This window comes from Gorilla gorilla, chromosome 4, assembly GCF_029281585.2.
Source record: "Gorilla gorilla gorilla isolate KB3781 chromosome 4, NHGRI_mGorGor1-v2.1_pri, whole genome shotgun sequence".
NCBI classification, from domain to species: Eukaryota; Metazoa; Chordata; class Mammalia; order Primates; family Hominidae; genus Gorilla; species Gorilla gorilla.
Genome location: NC_073228.2, coordinates 138,237,411 through 138,258,505, shown reverse-complemented (window position 1 = coordinate 138,258,505; position 21,095 = coordinate 138,237,411). Strand labels below are relative to the sequence as shown.

At 39.9% G+C, this 21,095-nt stretch overlaps 1 protein-coding gene across 6 annotated transcripts in view; it reads left to right on the top strand.

Annotated features, from left to right (window-relative positions):
* CDKL3 (cyclin dependent kinase like 3) overlaps positions 1–21,095 on the top strand; it is a 138,606-nt gene that overhangs the window by 17,572 nt on the left and 99,939 nt on the right. For all 6 annotated transcript variants that reach the window (XM_063705904.1, XM_063705903.1, XM_063705902.1 and 3 more), the window contains one exon: positions 3,102–3,280. Coding sequence is in view for 5 of the 6 variants with exons in the window: in XM_063705903.1 (XP_063561973.1) it covers positions 3,102–3,280 (179 nt within the window). In the remaining variant the exon portion in view is untranslated. The remainder of the gene's footprint in view (positions 1–3,101; positions 3,281–21,095) is intronic.

Here is a 21,095-nt window from a genome sequence, read left to right as displayed (position 1 = left end):
TACTGTGACTTCATTGTGGAGACTGAATTGGAGAGCACGAATGTGAATTCAGGGAGACCAGTTGATAGACTTGTGTATTAATTTTGTGAGACAGCGGGGGAGACCTGAACTAGGAAGAGCAGTAGTTAGGTTAAGGGAGTGTGGGGAGGGAGAAAAATGCCCTTGGTTTCTGGCTTGCGTTATGGAGTAAGTGGTGGTTCCATTCACTGGAATAGAAGATTGTTGAGAACCAGTAGGTTTGGGGGAGAACAAGACGCTTTTAGTTTTAGATTTGCTGAATTTAAAGGGCCTGTACTTAGTTTTGTGGGATTTATTGTGGACTTTCACTTCTTGTGGAAACCAGGAGAAATATCTGTTAGACATAGAAATGTTGAAATTATCAGTAGTATATGGACAGTTACTAAAGCTATAAGAATAGATGAATCATATACAAAAATCAACTAAAAATAAAGATTTAATTGTAAGATCTGAAACTGTTAAACTACTAGAAGAAAACGTGGGAAAAGTTCTATGACATTGGATCTGGGCAATTATTTTTTAGATATGAACCCAAAAGCACAGGCAACAGAAGCAAACATAGATAAATGGGATTACATTAAACAAAAAAACTTCTGCACATCCAAGGAAACAATAGAGAGAAGAGAGAACCCACAGAATTAGAGAAAATGCTTGCAAACCATACATCTAATAAGAGGTTAATATCTAGAATATATAAGGAACTCAAATAAATCAATAGTAAGAAAACAAATAACCTGATTAAAAATTGGGCAAAGGACCAGGTACAGTGGCTGATGCGTGTAATCCCAGCACTTTGGGAGGCCAAGGTGGGAGGATAGCTTGAGTCCAGGAGTTCAAGACCAGACCAGGCAACATGGCAAAACCATGTGTCTTTAAAAAAAATAAATAAAAGATGGGCAAAGGATGCTGGGCGCAGTGGCTCACACATGTAATCCCAGCATTTTGGGAGGCTGAGGCAGGTGAATCACTTGAGGTCAGGAGTTTGAGACCAGCCTGGACAACCTGGTGAAACCCCATCTCCACTAAAAATACAAAAATTAGCCGGGCATGGTGGCATGTCCCTGTAATCCCAGCTACTCAGGAGGCTAAGGCAGGAGAATTTCTTGAACCCAGGAGTCAGAGGTTGCAGTGAGCTGAGATCGTGCCACTGCACTCTAGCCTGGGCGACAGAGCAAGACTCTGTCTCAAAAAAAAAAAAAAAAAAAAAAAATCAACTAAGTGTCCATTAAGGATGAATGCATAAAGAAAATGTAGTATGTATACACAATGGAGCACTATTCAGCCATAAAAATAGAAGGAAATCCTGTCATTTGTGATGATATGGATAAACCTGGAGGACGTTATGGTAAGTGAAATAAGTCATACAGAGGACAAATACCACATGATCTTACTTACATACAGAATCTATAAAAGTGCAACTCATAGAAGTAGAGAGTAGAATGGTAGTTACCAGGGGCTAGAGTGGGGGTGGTTGGGGAGATGTTGGTCAAGGGATACAAAAATTCAATTGGAAAGAAGGAATAAGTTCAAGAGATCTATTATACAAAATGGTAACTAGTTAATAACAATGATTGTATTCTTGAAAATTGCTGAGAGTAGAATTTAAGTGTTCTCACCACAAAATAAGTATGTGAGGTAATGTTAATTAGCTTGATTTAACTAATTTTACAATGTATACATATTTTAAAACAACATGTACATAGTATATACAATTTTAATTTATCAATTAAAATTAACAATGTTAAAAAATAATTCAGGCCGGGTGTGGTGGCTCACACCTATAATCCTAGCACTTTGGAAGGCTGAGGTGGGACGATCACTTGAGCCCAGCACTCATGATCAGCCTGAGCAACATAACCAGACCCTGTCTCTATAAAAAAATTTTTTTAATTAGCCAGTAGTCCTAATACTGTAGGCTGTAGGACTACAGGCAAGCGCTTGTAGTCCTAGCTACTCGGGAGGTTGAGGTGGTAGGATTGTCTCAGGTGGTAGGCTCCTTGCTTGAGCCCAGGAGTTTGAGGCTGCAGTGAGCTTTGATTGTGCCTTTGCACTCTGGTCTGGGCAATGGAGCAAGACCCTATCTCTTTAAAAAATAATTTCTTAAAAAGAGTTGATCAGATTGAGATGGAGCAGCCAGTAAGTGGGGAGAAGCCCAAGAGTGTTGTCCCTATAACCAAGTGACAAAAGTGGCTCCCTCACCCCACAAAAAAGAGAGTACGTGAGATTGACCAGGAAACTTGATACATATGAAGAGAGGAAAGCCTAAGACAAGGACCCTATGTTTTAGGAACAGACAGAGAAAGAGGAGCTGCCAGGTAGATAGGAGGAGATTGGGAACATTTTAGGTCTCAGAAACCAGGAATGGAGGAACAGTTGGCATTTTTTTAATGCTATGAAATCAAGTACGATATGGGTGGAGAGGTGGCTATTGGATGTAGGAAAAATGTAGATGGCTTTGGCTAGAGAAGTTTAATGCAATGTAGGAACAAAAGAGAAGGTTACATTATCTTGAGTGACTGGGTCAGAAAGTGAAGACTATGAGTACAGATAATGTCTCAAGAGGTTTAGCTGTGAAGGACATGAAAGGGCAGGAACTGGAGTGAGACATAGGGTTAAAGGAAAGTAAAATTTCAATAAGTTATTTTTCTTTCTTTCTTTTTTCTTTTTTTCTTTTTTTTTTCTTTTTTTTCTTTTTTTAGAGACAGGGTCTCACTCTGTTACCCAGGCTGGTCTCAAACTCCTGGCCTCAAGTGATCCTCCTGCCTTGGCCTCCCAAAGTACTAGGTTTACATGCATGAATCACCACTCCCAGCCTCATTAAGTTCTTTTGGTTTTTCTTACAGGAATGTTATTTGCCTTTTTAGTATTATGTCTGTTTTCTTAGCTTCATTTTATTTTGAGGTGATGGATGGGGCAAGAATTGAAAACATATAAAATATTTGCATTGTGTAATTAATCCTTTGCATGTGGTAAGGAAATAGCTTTACTATCTTAATTAGCTAGATTTTCTCAGTATAATTTTTGAGAGATTCTGGATAATGAAATCTCATTTTAATGTATTTTGTATTCTGTTTGTTTTTTAGATCATTCATCGAGATATAAAACCTGAGAATATTTTAGTATCCCAGTCAGGAATTACTAAGCTCTGTGATTTTGGTTTTGCACGAACACTAGCAGCTCCTGGGGACATTTATACGGACTATGTGGCCACACGCTGGTATAGAGCTCCAGAATTAGTATTAAAAGATACTTCTTATGGAAAGTATGTGTATTTTGGGATCCTGTCAGCCTTTCCTAGGTATCTCTTTTTTTGTTTGTTTTTTGAGACGGCGTATTGCTCTGTCACCCAGGCTGGAATGCAGTGGTGCAGTCTCAGCTCACTGCAACCTCCACCTCCCAGGTTCAAGCAATTCTCCTGTTTCAGCCTCCCAAGTAGTTGGGACTACAGGTGCACACCACCACTCCTGGCTAATTTTTGTATTTTTAGTAGAGACGGGGTTTCACAATATTGGTCAGGCTGGTTTCGAACTCCTGACCTCAGGTGATCTACCCGCCTCGGCCTCCCAAAGTGCTAGGATTACAGGTGTGAGTCACTGCACCTAGCCTCCTAGGTATCTCTTTTATCCCTTGGTATGTGCTTGTATATCTGTCACCCCTAATACTGACACATTCTGCCCTCTGCATCTAGGTTGGGGCTAAGAAAAGGGACACCTTTAAAGGTAACATAACAGATCCTTTAGGTACCTGCATTGCTGGCTACTGCTACTGCTACGCTCACTCAGCTCTCACAGGCTGAATGGACACAGCTCCAGAAGACCTATGCAGACATCCCTCAGAGTGTATCTATATTTACTTTAAGCTGTGCCATGCCCTCGGCAGAGTTCCCTCTTCTGTTTATCTTTAGCCTCTACATTCTGCAAAGATTTGAAATCATTTACCTTACTCTGCTAGTGTTGCAGTAGGAATTGCCAAGTTTCCCATTTCCTGGAAAAATGGTACCCTCTTTGTGAAGACTGGCAAATAATTTTCAATTGTACTGTTTTAGGTGCAAAATTTAGCCAGGCGTGGTGGCATGCGCCTGTAGTCCCAGCTACTCGGGAGGCTGAAACAGGAGAATTACTTCAAAAGTAGCATGATCTCGGTCTAACATAAAACAGCAGCCTAAAATATAAATAATCAATCTTGAGCATAAAGAGATAAAAGTATGTAATTTAATACCTGATTTAATAGAATACATGGAGGAGGAGAATTCTCGTGCTTTTCCTAGAAATTATTATTGTGTTATTATAATAATATGTAATATTAATGAGTACTTACTTTCTGCCAGAAACTGTTCTAAATGCTTTATATATATCAAATAATTTAATCCTTACAACAACCCTATGATGAAGTTCCTACTATTAGCATTCTCATTTTAAACAGTAGAACACTAAGACACAGAGGTAAAGTTAATTTGCCTGAAGTCACATAGCTGCTTAATAGCAGAACTGAACCAGGATTCTAACCCAGGTGGTCTGGATTCACAATCCATTCCCCTGGGTACCTTTTCAACTGTACCTACCGTTGATACCCTATACAGACTGTCTCTGTACCTCAATTACTTCATCTATAAAATGGAAGTAATAATAGGACTCACTTCATAGGTTTGTGATGAGGATTAAATGATTTGATATATGCTCAATAAATATCCACTCTTACTCAAAGTCCTCAAGAATTTTTTCTTTATTTCTTTTTTACCTCTGGACATAATGTAGCCTGCATAAGATCTCTCTGTCTCAGTTTTACCCTCTTTTGATGATGTAGCTTAAATTCCTTTTCTGATATACTCCCTAGCCCCCCAATCCTAGTCGACATCTTTTAGTATATTATCTGTAAATTTTGTGTCAGTTAATATTTAACATGGGCTAGTTCTTTCTCTAGCTCTTTTTTTTTAACCTCCCACTAAAAGTTAAGTTCCTCGAGGATAGGCATAATCTCTTGTATTCTGCATGACCAAACTTGGTGCCTGGCCCACAGTAAGGTTGGATTCTAGGAGACTTCACATTGTGTTTGAAACAAATTTGCTAGTGAGTCCATTTTGAAAACTTTTATTGTAAAAGAAAACACAGACACAGAATATCTCACATAACAAATGGATAGCTCCACCACCTGATCAAAAAATAGGATTTTGCCCACCACCCCAGAAAACCCTTTGTGTGCCCTACTGCAGTTGTAACATGCTCCCTTCCCTACAAAGCAACCACGATACTGATTTTTATTGTAATCATTTCCTTGCATTTTTTAAAATAGTAGAGACAGGTCTCACTATGTTGCCCAGGCTGTTTCGAACTCCTGCCCTCAAGCAGTCCTTTTGCCTCAGCCTCCCAAAGTGCTGGGATTACAGGTGTGAGCCACCAGGCCTGGCCATTTCCTTGCATTTTAAAGATAGTTTTGTCACCCAAATGTGCATCCATTTAGTTTAATCTAGCCTTTTTTGAGATATGATTCATATATCTTACAAGTCACCTATTTAAAATGTACAATTAAGTGGTTTACAGTGTATTCACAGAGTTGTACAACCATAACCATAGTCAATTTTAGAACATATTTATCACCCCAAAACGAAACCCTGTACCCACTGTAACTCTCCATTTCCTCCCAACCCTTCCAGGCCTAGATAAACTCCTATCTGCTTTCATTCGCTATGGATTTGCCTATTCTGGACATTTCATATAAGTAGAATTATATAATATATTGTCCTTTGGGACTAGCTTTTTTCACTTAACATAGCATGTATTAGTACTTCATTTCTTTTTTTTTTTTTTTTTTTTTTTAGCAGAGATGGGGTTTTGCCATTTGGTCTTGAACTCCCGACCTCAAGTGATCTGCTCGCCTCGGCCTCTCAAAATGCTGGGATTACAGGCATGAGCCACCGTGCCCAGCCAGCACTTTATTCCTTTTTATGGCTGAATAATATTCCACTGAATGGATAGAGCTCTTTTTATTTACCCATTCATCAACCGATGGACATTTGGGTTATTTTTACTTTTTAGCTATTATGGGTAATGCTGCTATGGGTGTCCGTGTACTTGTTTTTGTATGGACATATGTTTTCATTTCTTTTGGGTATATACTTAGGAGTTAGAATTGTGGGTCATATGGTAACTCTATGTTTAGTCTTTGAAGAACTGCCAGACTGTATTCCAAAGTGTTTGTACCATTTTACATTCCCACTAGCTCAGTGTGAGGGTTTCAGTGTCTCCATGTCTTTGCTAGCACTCACCATTATGTTCTTTTGTTTAATAGCCATCCTAGCCTTTTTTTTTAAAGTAAACTTTATTTTGGGATAATTTTAGATTTACAGAAAAGTTGCAAAGATAGTATAGAGAGTTTCCCCATAGTCCTCACCCAGTTTCTGTTTACCCTAATATTATCATATTTCATTACTATGGAGGTTTAACTTTATCATCTCTTTTTAATTTATTGCTTGAATACTTTTATAAATGGACATTTCCCCTTATTTGGTTACCTAATGCTATAGTTCATATAGAGAAACTGGGTAAATCCTTGATTTATTTATCAATTTTAAAGATGAATTGGCTCCAACAGGTGACCTCCAAAAGCAACTAATTAATTTTTTTAGAAATATCATTATGAACTCATGGACTTAAACATATTTAATGAGTTTCAATGCATTGCAGTTATCGGGGCAAAAAGATAATACCTTTTCCCGGCTGGGTACGGTGTCTCATGCCTGTAATCCCAGCACTTTGGGAGGCCGAGGTGGGCGGATCACCTGAGGTCAGCAGTTCAAGACCAGCCTGACCAACACGGAGAAACCCCGTCTCTACTAAAAATACAAAAATAGCCAGGCGTGGTGGTGCATGCCTGTAATCCCAGCTACTCGAGAGACTGAGGCAGGAAAAACGCTTGAACCCGGGAGGCAGAGGTTGCGGTGAGCCGAGATCGCACCACAGCACCTCAGCCTAGGCAACAAGAGCGAAACTCCGTCTCAAAAACAAAAAAAGGTAATACCTTTTCCCTACCTGTAACAAGAGTCACAGCCAATACCCTTATAACAAAAGATAGGTTAGCAAGAGAAAAGCGTGACAAATTTAACAAAGTTCTATGTGACATGGAAGCCTTCATAAATGAAAACCCAAAGACCCAGGGAGAACACTGTCTGATTTTATGCTGTTTGCTGAAAGGAGTGGATAGGTGTAGAGAAACATGATTGGGCAAAAGGAGTATGATCTAATGGTAATAAACCCAGCAAGGCCTGTTTGTTCAGATTCTTCTTGGCCTCTCTGTTTTGCATTCCTTCCTTCCAGGTATGGGCAGGACCTCTCTGGAATGAAGGTCTTATGACTTACTTTCAAGGGAGGTGGATCAGAGAGTGACCGTTCTATGTTTTATGGCTTGCTTTGGGGAAGAGGAATTCTAATCGCTCTGGAGGTGGGCAGGCAGAAGAGGAATCGTGGTTTCTGTGATACACCTTGGGGGAGAAAGGAGAGCAGGAGAAGGTCAGAGAGATTTTGTTTCTGAGGCCCTTCTAATCTCCTTCAGTTCAAAGTATGTATCATGCCAAAGCACCATACTTTCGGGTATCATAGTCTAAGCCTGGACACAATTATTATTATTATTGAAGTTCAAAATCAATGGGTGCTGTCAGGCCTCTGAGCCCAACCTAAGCCATCATATCCCCTGTGACCTGCACGTATACATCCAGACGGCCTGAAGTAATTGAAGAATCACAAAAGAAGTGAAAATGGCCTGTTCCCGCCTTAACTGATGACATTACCTTGTGAAATTCCTTCTCCTGGCTCATCCTGGCTCAAAAGCTCCCCCACTGAGCACCTTGTGTCCCCTGCCCCTGCCTGCCAAAGAACAACCCCCTTTGACTGTAATTTTCCACTACCTACCCAAATCATATAAAACAGCCCCACCCCATCTCCCTTTGCTGACTCTCTTTTCAGACTCATCCCGCCTGCACCCAGGTGAAATAAACAGCCTTGTTGCTCACACAAAGCATGTTTGGTGGTCTCTTCACACGGACACGAGTGAAAGGTGCCTTTTCAAGGTGGCTTCCCAAGTCCTTTTAACAGGACCTAGTATGTAGTCTCTGATACCTTTCCTTGTGACCTGACTGACAAGATAGCAGCCCAGGCTCATTTTTCACATGTTTTTGCCCCAGACCTGGTATCAGCCATATTATGTCTTTTTAAAAAACAGCATTATTGAGATATTTTTATATAATACAATTCATCCGTCTGAAGTAAATTTCAGTGGTTTTTAGTGTATTCACAGATATGTACTACCATCACCACAGTCAGTTTTCATCACCTCAGTAAAAACCCCATACCCTTTATCTATGACACCCCTACACCTCTGAACTCCCTCCCTAACCCTAAGCAATCACTACTCTCTTCTCTATCTTTATAGATTTTTATTTATTTTATTTTTTTTGAGACAGAGTCTCTCTCTCTCGCACAGGCTGGAGTGCAGTGGCGTGATCTCGGCTCACTGCAACATCCGCCTCCTGGGTTCAAGCAATTCTCCTGCCTCAGCCTCCTGAGTAGCTGGGACTACAGGCGCATGGCACCACACCCGGGTAATTTTTTTTTGTATTTTTGTAGAGCTGGGGATTCACCATGTTGGTCAGGCTGGTCTCGAACTCCTGACCTCGTGATCGACCTGCCTCGGCCTCCCAAAGTGCTGAGATTACAGATGTGAGCCACTGCACCCAGCCTATGGCTGGCTTTTTTATTTTGTAGAGACAGGGTCTCGCTATGTTGACTAGGCTGATTTTGAATTCCTGGGCTTAAGTGATCCTCCCGCCTTAGCCTCCCAATGTGTTAGGATGATAGGTGTGAGCCACCACACTGAAGCCTGACTTTTTTATTCTAGCTACTCTAATGGGTGTGAAGTGGTATCTCATTGTGGGTTTGATTCACATTTCCCTAATGTCTACTGAGGTTGAATGTCTTTTTGTGTGTGTGTGTGCTTATTGGCCAGTTGTATATTGTCCTTGGAGAAATGTCTGTTCAGATCCTTTGCCTATTTTTAAAATGAGTTGTCTTTTTATTATTGAGTTGTAAGAATTTTCTGCATATCCTAGATACAAATTCCTTATCAGATATGTGATTTACAAGTATGTTCTTCCATTTTATGGGTTTTGTCTTCACTTTCTTGATTCTGTCTTTTGATTTTCAAATGTTTTTAATTTTAAGAAGTCCAATTTATCTGTTTCTTTTGTTGCCTATGCTTTTGGTATCATATTTCAAAATTGTTTGCCAAATCCAGGGTTATGAAGATTTACAGTTACATTTTCTTCTAAGAGTTATAACTTTAGCTCTTACATTTAAGTCTGATCCATTTGAGTTAATTTTTGTATATGCTATAAGGTAAGAGTCCAAGTTCATTCTTTTGCATTTGGCTATCCAGTTGTTGTCCCAGCACCATTTGTTGAAAATATTGTTCTTTCCCCATTATGGTGTTGGGCTCTTTTTGAAATTCAGTTGACTATAGATGTAAGTGTAACTGCTCAAGGGGTTCACCTTGCCCGCTGCCTAGACAGAGCCGATTCATCAAGACGGGAATTGCAATAGAGATAGAATAACTCACGCAGAGCCGGCGTGAGTGTGCAGGAGACTGGAGTTTTATTATTACTCAAATCAGTCTCCTTGGGCATTCAGGGAGCAGAGTTTTTAAGGACAACTTGGTGGGTAGAGGGAGGCCAGTGAGCTGGGAGTTCTGATTGGTCAGGTTTGAAATCATAGGGAGTGGAAGCTGTCTTCTTGCACTGAATCAGTTCCTGGGTCCGGGGCGGCCATGAGATCAGATGAGCCAGTTTAGCAATCTGGGTGGTGCCAGCTGATCCATCAAGTGCAGGGTTTGCAAAATATCTCAAGCATTGATCTTAGGAGAAGTTTATGGAGGGTCAGAATCTTGTAGCCTTCAGCTACATGACTCCTAAACCATAATTTCTAATCTTGTGGCTAATGTTAGTCCTACAAAGGCAATCTGGTCCCCAGGCAAGAAGGAAGTCTGCTTTGGGAAAGGGTTGTTACTGTCTTTGTCTGAAACTATAAACTATAAACGAAGTTTCTCCCGAAGTTAGTCCAGCCTACGCCCAGGAATGAACGAGGACAGCTTGGAGGTTAGAAGCAAGATGGAGTCAATTAAGTTAGATCTCCTTCACTGTCTCAGTCACAATTTTGCAAAGGTGGTTTCATAAGGGCTTATTTCTAGAATCTCAATTCTGTTCCATTGATCTGTAAGGCTGTCCTTTTTCCAGCAACGCACTTTCTTTCCTTTTTTTTTTTTTTTGACAAGATCTCACTCTGTTGCCCAGGCTGGAGTGCAGTGGCATGATCTCGGCCCACAGCAACCTCCACCTTCCAGGCTCAAACAATCCTCCCACCTCAGCCTCCTGAGTAGTTGGGACTACATGGGTGCACCACCAAGCCTGGCTAATTTTTAAATTTTTTGTAGAGACGGGATTTCACCACGTTGGCCCGGCTGGTCTTGAATGGCTGGGCTCAAGCAATCTGCCTGCCTTGGACTCCCAAAGCATTGGGATTACGGGCAGGAGCCACCGCACGCAGCCGACACACTGTCTTAATGACTATTGCTTTGTAGCAAGTTTGAAATCAGAAAGTGTGAGTCTTTCTACTTTATTTACTTTTCCAAGATTGTTTTGGCTATTCTAGGTCCCTTCCAATTCCATATGAATTTTAAGATCAGCTTCTCAATTTTTGTAAAACAGACATCTGAGATTCTGATATGGATTACATTGTATCTGTGGATTAGTTTGGAGGTTATTGCTGTCTTAAAAATGTTAACTCTTATTATAATCTGTGAATTTAGAATGTTTTGCCATTTATGTAGATCTTCCAAAATTTTTTCTTTTCTTTTTTTTTTTTTTTTGAGACAGAGTCTTGCTCTGTCGCCCAGGCTGGAGTGCAGTGGCACAATCTCGGCTCACTGCAAGCTCCGCCTCCCAGGTTCACGCCATTCTCCTGCCTCAGCCTCCCGAGTAGCTGGGACTACAAGCATCCGCCACCACGTCTGGCTAATTTTTTGTATTTTTTTAGTAGAGATGGGGTTTCACCGTGTTAGCCAGGATGGTCTCGATCTGCTGACCTCATGATCCACCAACCTCGGCCTCCCAAAGTGCTGGGATTACAGGCGTGAGCCACCGCACCCGGCTTCCGTAATTTTTTCAACAATGTTTTGTAGTTTTCAAAGCATACATTTTGCACTTGTTTTGTAAAATTTATTCTTAAGTATCTTATTCTTTTTGATGCTATCATGAATGGAGTTTTCTTAATTTGATTTCAAATTGTTCATTGCACGGGCATAAAAATACAACTTATTTTTGTATATTGAGTTCATATTGAAGTGGTGTCATTGTCTGGAGTAAATACCCAGGGTTTGTCATCTCGTGCCAAAGAGATGAAGGACATGGACATGCACGAGGAGTGAGTTTAGGAGCAGAGGTTTAATAGGCAAAAGAAAGAGAAAGGAGAACAGCTCTCTCCCTGGTGAGAAACAGGGGCCTCCCAAAGGAAAATCTGGCCCGCAGCGGACTGCATTAGATTTTATAGGCAGGTTTGAGGAGATGGTGTCTGATTTATGTAGGGCCCACAGATTGGTTCGACCAGGTGTAACAGTTACATACTGCAAGGGGAAGGCTGGTTGCCCCACTCTAATCTTATTATGCAGATTGGATCTTTGCCTGGCTGGGGCCATATTGTCTTCTTACTGTACATGTGGTTTGGCAAAGAGAAGGGAAGATGGAGCCACCATTTTGAACATGCTTAGTCCCAGGTAGCCTTTTCCTATTGGCACAACTGCTGGCATTCACCTGTGCAAGCTTACAGCTTGCGTGTCTGTGTCTGCAGCACAATTTTACAGGCTGCTTTTTGTTAGAAAAGAAAATGATTTGGGGCTGCTTTTCATTAAAAGGAAAACCTTACTGAGGATCCCGTACCCTCACTGCCTGCCTAAATAATTTATTCTTAACTCATATCATTATCATGCAACCTTGCTGAACTTGTTTATTGGTTCTCATAGTTGTTTAGTGGATTCTTTAGGATTTTCTACATAGAAGATCATGTCATCTGTGAATAGATATAGTTTTACCTTTTTGCTGGTCTGGATGCCTTTTATTTCTTTTTCCTGTCTAATTGTGCTGACTAGAATCTGCAGTACAATGTTGAACAGAAGTGGCAAGAGCAGACATCCTTGTCTTGTTCCTAATCTTATTGGGAAATCATTCAGTCTAAGTATGATATTAGATGTGGATTTTTCATAGATGCCTTTTAACAGGTTGGGGAAGTTTCCTTTTATTCTTAGTTTGTTGAGTGCTTTTATCATGAAGGGGTGTTGGATTTTATCAAATATTTTTTCTTTGTCTATTGAAATGATCAAAAGGAGAATTTTTTTTGGTTTTTATTCTATTGATGTATCATATTACATGTATTGGTTTTTGGATATTGAACCAACCTTGTGTTCCTGGAATAAATCCCAGTTGGTCACAGTGCATAATTCCTTTTATATGATGCTGGATTCAGTTTGCTAGTATTTTGTTGAGAATTTTGTGTTCACATTCATAAAAGATATTTGTAGTTTTCTTTTTTACTGGTTTGGGTATCAGGGAAATACTGGTTTTAAAAAATGAGATGGGATGTGTTCCTTCTGTTTTTTGAAAGAGTTTGTGAAGACTTGGTATTAATTCTTCTTTAAATGATAGAATTCAGTAGTGACATCATCTAGGCCTGGGCTTTTCTTTGCAGGTAGTTTTTAAAAAAAATCATGAATTCAGTCTTTTCACTTGTTAAAAGTTTATTGAGATTGTCTATTTTTTATTAAGCCAGTTTCAGTAGTTTGTGTTTTTCTGGGAAACTATTCATTTAATCTAAGTTATCTAATCTGTTGGCAAACAATTATGTATTCCTTTATAATCTTTTTAATTTCTGTAAAGTCAGTAGTAATGTCACCTCTTTCATTTCTGATTCTAATACTTTGAGTTTTCTCTCTTTTGCTCTTGGTCATTCTAACTAAATGTTTTTCAATTTTGTTGATTTACAAAAAAATAGCTTTTGGTTTCATTGATTTTCTCTGTTTTCTTATTCTCTATTTAATGAACTTTTGCTTTTTAAATATTTCCTTCTTTTTGTTTGCTTGGTTAAGTTTGCCCTTCTTTTTCCAGTGTCTTAAGGTGGAAGGTTAGGTTACTGATTTGATATCTTTCTTCATATAGGCATTACAGCTATACATTTCCCTCTCTGCTTTATTGCATCCCACAAATGCTGGTATGTTGTGTCTTCATTTTCATTAGTCTCAAAGGATTTTCTTTTTCTTTTTCTTTTTTGAGACAGGATCTTGCCCTGTTGCTTAGGCTGGAATGCAGTGGTGTGATCTCGGATCACTGCAGCCTTGACTTCCCCAGCTTACGTGATCCTCCCACCTCAGCCTCCCGAGTAGCTGAGACTACAGGTGTGTGCCCTCATGCTTGGCTAATTTTGTTCATTTTTTTGCAGAGACGAGGTCTCACTGTGTTACCCAGGCTGGTCTCAAACTCCTGTACTCAAGTGACCCTCCTACCTCTCTGCTTCCCATAGTTTTGAGATTAAAGGAATGAGCTACTGTGCCCAGCCTCAAAGTATTTTCTGATTACCCTTTTGATTTCACCTTGTACCCATTGGTTATTTTGTCGAATGTAGTTTAATATCCACATATTTGTAAATTTCCAAAATTTTTTCTGCAATTAATATTTAATTTTATTACATTGTAATAAGAGAATATACTTTGTGTAATTTCTGCCCTTTTAAATTTACTGAGGTTTATTTATGGTCCAGCACATGGGCTATCCTGGAGAATGTTCCATGTGACTTGAGAACAATATATAAATGTATATTCTGTTGTTGTTCTGTAAAGTGTTCTAAAGATAGTTATTAGGTCTAATTTTTTTATCATGTTGTTCATATTTTCTCTTCTTGATTTTCTAATTGGTTTAGACATGCTTATCATTATTACAGTTTTCTAATAGATTCCCCCTTTATCATTATGAAATTTCCCTCTTCATCTCTAGTAACATTTTTTTGTCAAAAGTCTATTTTGTCTTATATTAAGGCAGTCTTTTTAGTTTTCTTGTGATTGTTATTTGCATGATATATCTTTTTCACAACCTTTACTTATAATGTTTGTATATCGAATATAAAGTATATCTTGCCTAAACAACATATAGTTAGATCATGAAGTTTTTTTCCCCCTCCAGGCTGACAGTCTCTGCCTTTTGCTGGATTGGTTAATCTGTTAACGTTTAATGCCATTATTATTTTTATTTATTTATTTATTTTTTGTGAGACAGAGTCTCACTCTGTCACCCAGGCTGGAGTGCAGTGGCACGATCTTGGCTCACTACAACTTCTGCCTCCGGGTTCAAGCAGTTCTCCCTTCCTCACCCTCCTGAATAGCTGGGATTACAGGCATCCACCACTATGCCCGGCTAATTTTTGTATTTTTAGTAGAGATGGTGTTTCACCACGTTGGCCAGGCTGGTCTCAAATTCCTGACCTCAAGTGATCCACCCACCTAGGCCTACCAAAGCTCTGGGATTACAGGTGTGAGCCACCGTGCCCGACCACATTTAATGTTATTATTGACGTAGTTGTAATTACATCTGCCATTTTAGTTTTTTGTGTTTGTCTCATGTTGTTTTCTTGTTCCTCCTTTGCTGCATTATTTTGCATTGAATGATTATTTCCTAATTATTTTAATTTCTTTAATAATTTTTTTTACTATCTGTGTGTGTGTGTTTTGAGATAGAGTCTCGCTCTGTCACCCAGGCTGGAGTGTAGCAGGGCAATCTTGGCTCACTGAAACCTCTGCCTCCTCTTTTCAAGTGATTCTCCTGCCTCAGCCTCCTGAGTAGCTGAGATTTCAGGTGTGTGCCACCAAGCCTGGCTAATTTTTGTATTTTTTTTTTTTTAGCAGAGATGGAGTTTCACCATATTGGCCAGGCTGGTCTCGAACTCCTGGCCTCAAGTGATTCTCCTGCCTCGGCCTCCCAAAGTTTTGGGATTTCAGGCGTGAGCCACCACACCTGGCCTTTACTATATTTTTGAGGGTTGTTCCTTTTTTTTCTTTTTAGTGGTTGCTCTAAGGTTTACACCTTATCAGAATCAGCTGATAAGTTCCTATTTATACTAGTTTAATTCCAGTGATACAGGTATAGAAAAGTTATTCTTATGTCATTCTATTCCCTTTTCCATCTTTGCATGGTATATTTGTTGTACATATTACATCTAATAATGTTACAAACCATTATTACTTTTTCTTTATAGTAATTTCTCTAAACTCAATATAGTTTTGCTCCCTCTCACTTCCTTTTTGATGTCATTGGCAAATGTATTACACATATTACATTTGTAATGTTATAGGCCCAATAATGTATTGCATGCATATTATTTTTTCCCTAGGTAGAGGCAGCTCTAATGGCTTGCATATTATTTTGTATGAGGGGTCTTCAAAAAGTTCATGGAAATGCATATTATGAAAAAACTATGCATGGCTTTAACTTTTTTTTGCACCAAAATAAACTCACACTAACTTGTTATAACACGTCTGAATAGGATCTAGTTTGAAGCACTAAGAAGGATAATACATCAGTTGGAAAAGAGCCTCTATCAAAACAATATGAATTCTGCTAAAATTGAAGCAACAACAAGCATCAAATTCATGATGAAGCTTGAGTGGAAGAATGGTGAAAGCACTGATGCTTTATGAAAAGTTCTTTATTTTCCCAATTTTTGAAAAATTTTAAAATTTTAATGTAGAAACAAGGTCTTGCAGTGTTGGCAAAGCTAGTCTCAAATTCCTGGGCTCAAGCAATCCTACTGCATCAGCCTCCCAAAGTGCTGGGATTACAGGCTTGGCTTTATGAAAAGTTTATGGAGACAATGCCTCCAAAGAAACCAGCAGCTTACAAATGGATAACTTGTTTTAAGAAAGGAGGAAATGGCGAGAAAACACCAAGATGGCCGAATAGGAATAACTCCGGTCTACAGCTCCCAGCAAGACTGATGCAGAAGATGGGTGATTTCTGCATTTCCAACTGAGGTACCTGGTTCATCTCACTGGGACTGGTTGGACAGTGGGTACGGCCCACAGAGGGCGAGCCGAAGCAGGGAGGGGTGTCGCCTCACCCAGGAAGTGCACGGGGTCGGGGATTTCCCTTTCCTAGTGAAGGGAAGCCATAAGTGACTGTACCTGGAGGAACATTACACTCCTACCCAAATACTGTGCTTTCCCCATGGTCTTTGCAACTGTCAGACCAGGAGATTCTCTCCCATGCCTGGCTCGGCAGGTCCCACGCCCATGGAGCCTTGCTTGCTGCTAGTGCAGCAGTCTGAGATCGACCTGGGACACTGGAGCTTGGTGAGGGGAGGGGCATCCGCCATTTCTGAGGCTTGAGTAGGTGGTTCTATGCTCACAGTGTTAACAAAGCAGCAGGGAAACTCGAACTGGGCAGAACTCATCGCAGCTCAGCAAGGACTACTGCCTCTCTAGATTCCACCTCCAGAGGCAGGGCGTATCTGAACAAAAGGCAGCAGACAGCTTCTGCAGACTTAAACGTCCCTGCCTGACAGCTCTGAAGAGAGCAGTGGTTCTGCCAGTATGACATCTGAGCTCCGATAACAGACAGACTGCCTCCTCAAGTGGGTCCCTGACCCCCGTGTAGCCTGACTGGGTGACACCTCCCAGTAGGGGCTGACGGACACTTCATACAGGCAGCTGCCCCTCTGGAACGAAACTTCCAGAGGAAGGATCAGGCAGCAATATTTGCTGTTCTGCAGCCTCCGCTGGTGATACCCAGGCAAATAGGATTTGGAGTGGACCTCCAGCAAACTCCAACAGAGTTGCAGCTGAGGGGCCTGTCTGTTGGAAGGAAAACTAACAAACAGAAAGGAATAGCATCGACATCAAAAAAAGGACATCCACACCAAAACCCCATCCATAGGTCACCAACATCAAAGACCAAAGGTAGATAAAACCATAAAGATGGGGAGAAACCAGAGCAGAAGGGCTGAAAATTCCAAAAACCAGAATGCCTCTTCTCCTTCAAAGGAACACAACTCCTCACCAGCAAGGGAACAAAACTGGACAGAGAATGAGTTTGACAAGTTGACAGAAGTAGGCTTCAGAAGGGCGGTAATAATAAACTTCTCTGAGCTAAAGGAGCATGTTGTAACTCATTGCCAGGAAGCTAAAAACCTTGAAAAAAGGTTAGATGAATGGCTAACTAGAATAACCAGTATAGAGAAGAGCTTAAATGACCTGATGGAGCTGAAAACCACAGTACGAAAATTTCATAAAGCTTACACGAGCTTCAATAGCTGATTTGATCAAGTGGAAGAAAGGATATCAGTGATTAAAGATCAAACTAATGAAATAAAGTGAGAAGACAAGATTAGAGAAAAAAGAGTGAAAAGAAACGAACAAAGCCTCCAAGAAATATGGGACTATGTGAAAAGACCAAATCTACGTTTGATTGGTGTACCTGAAAGTGACAGGGAGAATGGAACCAAGTTAGAAAACACTTTTCAGGGTATTACCCAGGAAAACTTCCCCAACCTAGCAAGGCAAGCCAACGTTCAAATTTGGAAATACAGAGAACACCACAAAGATACTCCTTAAGAAGAGCAACTCCAAGACACATAATTGTCAGATTCACCAAGGTTGAAATGAAGGGAAAATATGTTAAGGGCAGCCAGAGAGAAAGGTCAGGTTACCTACAAAGGGAAGCTCATCAGACTAACAGTGGATCTCTTGGCAGAAACCCTACAAGCCAGAAGAGAGTGGGGGCCAATATTCAACGTTCTTAAAGAAAAGAATTTTCAACTCAGAATTTCATATCCAGCCAAACTAAGCTTTGTAAGTGAAGGAGAAATAAAATCCTTTCCAGACAAGCAAATGCTGAGAGATTTTGTCACCACCAGGCCTGACTTACAAGAGCTCCTGAAGGAAGCACTAAACATGGAAAAGAACAAATGGTACCAGCCACTGCAAAAACATGCCAAATTGTAAAGACCATCGACGCTATGAAGAAACTGCATCAATTAACAGTCAAAATAACCAGCTAGCATCATAATGACAGGATCAAATGCACACATAATAATACTAACCTTAAATGTAAATGGGCTAAATGCCACAATTAAAAGACACAGACTGGCAAATTGGGTAAAGAGTCAAGACCCATCAGTGTGCTGTATTCAGGGGACACATCTCACATGCAAAGACAAATATAGGCTCAAAATAAAGGGATGGAGGAAGATCTACCAAGCAAATGGAAAGCGAAAAAAAAAAAAGGGGGTTGAAATCCTGGTCTCTGATAAAACAGACTTTAAACTAACAAAGATGAAAAGAGACAAAGAAGGCCGCTACATAATGGTAAAGGGATCAATTCAACAAGAAGAGCTAACTATCCTAAATATATATGCACCCATCACAGAACCACCCAGATTCTTAAAGCAAGTTCTTAGAGACCTACAAAGAGACTTAGACTCCCACACAATAATAACGGGAGAATTTAACACCCTACGGTCAATATCAGACAGATCAACAAGACAGAAAATTAACAAGGATATCCAGGACTTGAACTCAGCTCTGGACCAAGCGGACCTAATAGACATCTACAGAACTCTCCACCCCAAATCAACAGAATATACATTCTTCTCAGCACCACATCACACTTATTCTAAAACTGACCACATAATTGGAAGTAAAACACTCCTCAGCAAATGTAAAAGAACAGAAATCACAACAAACTGTCTCTCTGACCGCAGTGCAATCAAATTAGAACTCAGGATTAAGAAATGCACTCAAAACCGCACAACTATATGGAAACTGAACAATCTGTTCCTGAATGACTACTGGGTAAATTACGAAATGAAGGCAGAAATAAAGATGTTCTTTGAAACCAACGAGAACAAAGACACAATATACCAGAATCTCTGGGACACAGCAAAAGCAGTGTATATAGGGAAATTTATAGCACTAAGTGCCCATAAGAGAAAACAGGAAAGATCTAAAATTGACACCCTAACATCACAATTAAAAGAACTAGAGAAATAAGAGCAAACAAATTCAAATTCAAAAGCTAGCAGAAGGCAAGAAATAACTAAGATCAGAGCAGAACTGAAGGAGACAGAGACACAAAAAGCCCTTCAAAAAAAATCAATGATTCCAGGAGCTGGTTTTTTGAAAAGATCAACAAAATAGACTGCTAGCAAGACTAATAAAGAAGAGAGAAGAATCAAATAGATGCAATAAAAAATGATAGAGAAGATATTACCACTGATCCCACAGAAATACAAACTACCATCAGAGAATACTACAAACCCCTCTACACAAATAATTAGAAAATGTAGAAGAAATGGATAAATTCCTGGACATATACACTCTCCCAAGACTAAACCAGGAAGATGTTGAATCTCTGAATAGACCAATAACAAGTTCTGAAATTGAGCCAATAATTAATAGCCTACCAACCAAAAAAAGTCCAGGACCAGATGGATTCACAGCCAAATTCTACCAGAGGTACAAAGAGGAGCTGGTACCATTCCTTCTGAAACTATTCCCATCAGTAGAAAAAGAGGGAATCCTCCCTAACTCATTTTATGAGGCCAGCATCATCATGATACAAAAGCCTGGCAGAAACACAACAAAACAGAATTTTAGGCCAATATCAATGATGAACATTGTTGCAAAATCCTCAATAAAATACTGGCAAACCAAATCCAGCAGCACATCAAAAAGCTTATCCACCATGATCAAGTCAGGTTCATCCCTGGGATGCAAGCCTGGTTCAACATACACAAATCAGTAAACGTAATCCATCACATAAACAGAACCAATGACAAAAACCACATGATTATCTCAGTAGATTCAGAAAAGGCCTTCGACAAAATTCAACAGCATTTCATGCTAAAAACTCTGAATAAACTAGGTATTGATGGAATGTATCTCAAAATAATAAGAGCTATTTATGACAAACCCACAGCCAATATCATACCGCATGGGCAAAAACTGGAAGCATTCCCTTTGAAAACTGGTGCAAGACAAGGATGTCCTCTCTCACCACTCCTATTCAGCACAGTATTGGAAGTTCTGGCCAGGGCAATCAGGCAAGAGAAAGAACTAAAGGGTATTCAATTAGGAAAAGAGGGAGTCAAATTGTCTCTGTTTGCAGATAACATGATTGTATATTTAGAAAACCCCATCGTCTCAGCCCAGAATCTCCTTAAGCTGATAAGCAACTTCAGCAAAGTCTCAGGATACAAAATCAATGTGCAAAAATCACAAGCATTTCTGCAAAAATCACAAGCATTTCTATACACCAAGAACAGACAAATGGAGAGCCAAATCATGAGTGAACTCCCATTCACAATTACTACAGACAGAATAAAATACCTAGGAATCCAACTTACAAGGGATATGAAGGACCGCTTCAAGGAGAACTACAAACCACTGCTCAAGGAAATAAGAGAGGACACAAACAAATGGAAGAACATTCCATGCCCATGGACAGGAAGAATCAATATCGTGAAAATGGCCATACTGGCCAAGGTAGTTTATAGATTCAATGCTATCCCCAAAAAGCTACCACTGGCTTTCTTCACAGAATTGGAAAAAACTACTTTAAAGTTCACATGGAACCAAAAAAGAGCCTGCATAGCCAAGACAATCCTAAGCAAAAGGAACAAAGCTGGAGGCATCACACTACCTGACTTCAAACTATACTACAAGGCTACAGTAATCAAAACAGCATGGTACTGGTACCAAAACAGATCTATAGACCAATGGAACAGAACAGAGGCCTCCGAAATGACAGCACACATCTACAACCATCTGATCTTTGACAAACCTGACAAAAACAAGGAATGGGGAAAGGATTCCCTATTTAATAAATGGTGCTGGGAAAACTGGTTAGCCATATGTAGAAAGCTGAAACTGGATCCCTTCCTTTCACCTTACACAAAAATTAACTCAAGATGGATTAAAGACTTAAATGTAAGACCTAAAACCAT